The sequence below is a fragment of the Quercus robur genome, chromosome 11 (assembly GCF_932294415.1).
Source record: "Quercus robur chromosome 11, dhQueRobu3.1, whole genome shotgun sequence".
Lineage (NCBI taxonomy): Eukaryota > Viridiplantae > Streptophyta > Magnoliopsida > Fagales > Fagaceae > Quercus > Quercus robur.
The window spans coordinates 38,605,574-38,611,203 of record NC_065544.1 but is presented as its reverse complement, the minus strand read 5'-3'; the positions used below and the strand labels follow the sequence as shown (position 1 = coordinate 38,611,203).

Here is a 5,630-nt window from a genome sequence, read left to right as displayed (position 1 = left end):
AACATGTTAGTAAAGAAAAACGCACATGTTGGATTAGACATTTCTAATAAGACATGGCAAAGACCAAAAATATATTTAGTAAACGTGACGTGGGACCCTCAGTCGGCCCCGAGGTGGCCAACACAAGGTCCTACCCTTTTTGAATGGGACCCATATTATTCCAGAAGCGGTAGTAGTGTTTCTTTTTCATCAGGTGAGACTTGAGACTTGAGAGAGAGAGAGTGATACATCATTGGATAATAGATATCGTTTCGTTTACTAAAAGAGTGTTCTTTTAGTAGTCGTACTACGTTACACTGTGGCCGTGTGGCCGTGTGGGTCCCATCTCACTCTTATTCTTACTCGCCCCTTCCCTTCTTCCTAGTTTCCTCTACGTCAAACACAATCTTCTTTGTTTTGAACAACGTCGAACATAGTTTTTTGATTTCATTCGACTAAAACAAGAACAACAAAACAAATTTTAAGAAACAACACTATATTTAGCATAATTTTTTTTTTGGAGATAATATTCCCAAAAAAAAGACACATAATGTAACATAATTGTTGTTTTTTGGCCAAAATTAAACGAATTGTAACAAAAAAAAAAAAAAAACAAGCTCACAACTTGTACACTTGGCTATTAGACTTCCTATGGACTTAATAACTAAGAGCGTTGCTAGTATTACCAGCTGAATCTGACGAATCACCACCATTCATGAGCGTCATCATCCATTCATCCCATTGCTCATCGACGAAATTATTGTCCTGATTTCCATTCCCCATTAAATTTGTGACTTCAATTTCGGCAGAATTCTCAGCAGTTGTCATTAAATCGGATGAATTTGATGAATTTGCTGCTGTGTAATCGGAGAAGGGGAAATTGAGTTTGGCTCGTGGTCCGCGGAACTCGATGGCGGCTCTGTCGTAGGCTCGGGCTGCTTCCTCTGCAGTAGTGAATGTGCCGAGCCAGACTCGGATCGCTTTTCTCGGGTCTCGGATCTCAGCGGCCCATTTGCCCCATGGCCTTTGTCTCACTCCCCTGAAGTTCTTCTTCACCCTTTGTTGTTTTTGCTGTGTTTGTTTCTTTGAAGACCCAGACCCGGACCCGGACGATACTACAATTTTCTTTCCTTGCTGATGCTGACGATGATTATCAGTAGTATTTTCTTGGGTCGGTGGTGGCGGGAAAAAATTGCAGCCAAGACAGCCGTTGATGTTGCAGACGTGGCAGGTGTCCAATTCAGACGATGGAGGCAAAAACGTGTCCGTACAGTCAGTTCCGGTGCTTGTTGGGGAAGAAGCGCTGGCCGCGGCAGCTCCGTCGAATGTGGGTGGTGGCGGCGGCGAAGGCTGCCATGGGTAGCCGTAGAATTGTTGATCGGCGGGGACGGTGGCGGTGGCGGAGGAAGAGCCGGATATGACGTTGGTGAGGGCGGCGACCATGACGGAGAGTTCATCGTCGGGCGAAAGACGGTGCTGTTGAGGCGGAGGCATAGGTGGCGGCGTGAAAGAGTGTTGAGTTAATTGAGTTTGAGTGATCTTAGTTCTCTTGAAAGGGTTGTACATGTTTCAGTTAGCAGCAGCGAGCTTCTTCTACTTCTTTGTTGTTCTTCTTGCAGTTGCCAAAAAAATGTTTTTGTTGGTCAAATTGATTTTTTTGGTGTTGGGTGTGTGAAAGAAAGAGTGAGGGGTATATATATGTTGGTGAGTTGACGTGGCAAGCCCAGCAAGCACACAGATCACACACGGGTTTGAAGGGGTTTGAGGGTGTCACGTGGAAAATTGATAAGTGGGATCCGGATTGGCCTTTGGATCATTTTAGGGGTGGTCCCTTGGGAATGGGATGGTTTAAACTTTAAACATTGATTTTTTTTTTTTTTTTTTTTTTTTTTTTGTTGGGTACATTTTCTGTGATGGGAGGGACCCATAAATACAGAGAAGAGACGTTACGTGATATATAGACAAAAAGGGTGACGTAAGATAGTGAGTAGCATTGGTGTTGACATGGCTATTATATATAACGGGGAGGTGTGTATTTTGTGGGGTACACGCGGACTTTTTGAAACAGCGTTTATTGGCTTTTGATGAGATTGTAGAGTTAGGAGTTAGGACTTCACCGTGGACTGTGGAAGTTTCCTTCCACTTCGCAAAAGGTAGCAGCTTCTACAGACTTGAGACTACGCGACAGAAATAGTAACAACATTGGGAAGCAAAAGTACATAAAAGCTTTTGACGGCAATGCTGTTTTCTACCATTCTCTGTCTTTAGTAGCAGTCAAATGGAGACAAAAACAGAAAAACTCCTAGTGGAGTATAATCATGCGATGTATACAGGAAATAAAATAACATAAATAATAAAATAAAGGAAATTTTAAATAAAAATTTATTTGTTATAATAAAATATAATTTAAATATATACATGCGATTTTTTTTTCAAGCCTAGTGTCAATTAAAAGATTCATCATGGCATGTATCCATTAATTAACAAAATAAATTAAAAGAGTAAAATAAGAAAATAAACACCATTTTTTTTTTATCTACCATTAACAACTTGCCACATATACTTTATTATAAAAATGTTGCGCTCTTAGCTTTTTAAGGGAGCTAACACACTTATTATTTGAGGTTTGAAGAAATCATCACATTAATCATTCCGTTAAATAACAATTACAGTATATTCTCGTGTATCACTTTGTTTTTGAAAAATGTTAGGTCTATAATATTTTTAAACAAATCTTAAGTGATAAGTTTTTACCAGTTATTACAGTTGGCAAAAAAATAATTTAAATTGTGAATATAAATTAGAACCAGTAATAATTTACCATTTAGGATTTAGTGTGAAAATATTATAAAAATGTTTGGACGTAGCACTTGTCCTTTATCTTTCTTTTCTTTTTTTCATATTTTTGATAAGTTTATCTTTTTAAAATAAACAAATGCTCCACTACAAATGACCAATATAATTGAATTTGTAAAAATATGTAGAAGTGTAAATGAGTAATGTTATAGACACTGTTTTTAATACTATACCAAACAGGCCAATTCAACCTATTCAATGGGGAACTAGATCCTAAATTGGTCTAGTAAAAACCAATCAAGAGCTAGTAAAATTCGAGACCCATCACTCTTTAGATTCTTTAACCGTTTCGATTTTTAAAACATGGTTATAGATACAATAATTTTTACAACAGTTTAATTGATGGTACAAATTACTTTTGTCAAGTTGTTGATGAATCAAATGTCTTTGGATGTGGAATTCTACCTTTCTTATGATTGAGAATGCTCTTTGCTACTGGTGTGCTTTCTGTCACTTAGAATTGACTTACTCTATTTATAAGAATTGTCTTATTGTTGATGAGTGGAGTAAGGGAGAAAAGATTGACAAATTCTTGGCTGTTTTTTTATGATGCTACTTGATTTGAGTTGAACTGTATGCATTTCTTTTAGAGTGTAAAGAATTTATTTCTAGATGAATGTTATATTTTTGTTGAACTATATTATTTTAAATGTGGGTTGAAGACTTGAAGTGTATGCACTACTTTTGGGATGTAAAAAAAATTATTTCTAGATGGATGTTAAATTTAATATTATGCAGGTTGAAATGGGTTATGTTACATTCGTGTCAACCCAACATGATTCGTTTATTAAATGTGTCAAGTGGGTTGGGTCAGGTCCACCCGCCAATAGGTCGGGTTAGGGTTAAAGGATCATGACACGATTATTAAATGGGTTGGGTTCGGGTTGAGTCATTTAGTCAAATACCCTTACCTCGACACAATACGAACCCAATATGCTAAGCCAAATTGACACCCTTACCGTTACCATTAAAGGAGACTATCAATTTCAAAAACAATGTGCTGGTAGGAAGGAAGTTAGGGGTGGAAGTGTCTGAATATGGGCACTTGATATTATCCCTTAATTGTTGCAGGTTAAGTTTTTCAATTAAATTTAAGCATAGGTTACATTGATCAATACAATATAAAAAACAGTAACTAAAATTTACCTTATTATTATTTGTTGAAGAGGAGGCAAATCTATGGCTAATAAATTAATAAAAGCTAAATTAGATGATATATACTTATAATTATTTTCCTATAAAAAATTAGATGATATATATATTTTTAAATTTGATTCTAGTATCATTTTAGCATTTATAGCTTAGAAAATTTAATGCTGACATGAAAAAGTGAGTTAAAAGCTTATATGACAATATACCGATATACGAGTAAGTGCAGAAAAATTAATTTTTGTTTTACTATAGTACTAATTTTATATATATCTGTATATTGTAAAATTTATATTTATTTGATACATACACATCATAACAATAATAAGTGGAGAAAGAAAATTTGAACTTGTATCTTCCTTATGTAAATCCTCGGCCCAAAACATAACCAATTTTATTAAACAAAAAATAAAAAATATTAACAAAATAAAAACCAATGGCATTTTGTGTCTTTTGTCTTTGTTTGTAGATAAATGCATCTTAGGGTGCATTTGTTTTGGTTGAAAATGGTTTCAGGAAACCATTTTACACTCCTTAGTGTGTTTGGTAAACACAGAAAATTCGGTCAAACGGAAATCAATTTCTGCGTTGACCATAAAATAACCCACTTGGCTCGTAAAACCATTTCAAGTTTTATTTTACCTTCAAATCAATTACACTCCTCACACACTCTCTCAAGCTTCTCACACGCACCCTTCACAAACACTCTCCAAGCTCAGTTGTGACCGAGCTCCACAGAGCAAGACGCACCAAACAGTGAGTTTCCATAGACCGAGCTCTAGTCCGACGACCCACAGTCCACCGACCCACACTCCAAAAAATACACACCTGAAGAGAGAGAGCTCAAGCACACTCCACCTAAAGAACCCAAGCACATCTTCGCCGATCAGATTGCCGTCCTTGTTCAAACCAATTCTCGTCGTGGATGCCCAGAACCACCCCTCAACACACGGCCCCGCTGTCGCATGCAAGCCACTCCGTCGACCTATCCCTTGTCCTCGTCCTTCGTTGACCCATCCCTCATCCTCACCGACCCATCCCTCATCCTCGTCCTCACCAACCCACCTCCATCGACCCATCCCTCGTTCGAACCAACCCATACCTTCAAATCAAGTTTTATGGATTGAAAAGTCACCGCCAAACACAGATCGGAACCTTGTCATCTCATTCTCGTCGTCGCTGAAGCTCATCGTCAACGCCAAACACAGATTGGAGCCTTGACCCAATTTCTTGTAATTTTTTGTTATCTGATACTGTTGACATGTACTGTTTAAGGCGTTTAGCCAATACTCAGACTACGTTGGCTGTTTATAATATATTATTATTCTACCCTGTTCTCCAAAAAAAAAAATGACTTTGTTTATCTCAAGTATTTTAGTTTTTAATGGTTAACTTGATTTTTTTTTTATCAAATTTATATTGTAATTCTCTGACCTAATTTGAGTTTTATGATATGTGTCGTTTTGCCCATGGGAAAGTACCTTTATTTATTTATTTGAGAGCAATGCTTGTTCCAAGAGGATCAGTTTCAAAAAAAGAAAAAGAAAAAAGGGTTCCAAGAGGATCCCCCTCTTGTCTTGTGCCCTTGATTAATCAAAGGGTCTGTTACTTGGCCAATTGTTAGTAAATGAGTTTAGAAAACTTTT

General features: G+C 37.0%; 1 protein-coding gene across 1 annotated transcript; it reads right to left on the bottom strand.

Moving 5' to 3' along the window:
- Window positions 1–456: 456 nt before the first annotated feature.
- Window positions 457–1,657, bottom strand: LOC126706666 (ethylene-responsive transcription factor ERF109). The gene has a single exon (XM_050406201.1). The coding sequence runs from the start codon at window positions 1,543–1,545 to the stop codon at window positions 637–639; it is 909 nt and encodes a 302-aa protein (XP_050262158.1). The 5' UTR covers window positions 1,546–1,657; the 3' UTR covers window positions 457–636.
- Between the last annotated feature and the right edge of the window lie 3,973 nt (window positions 1,658–5,630).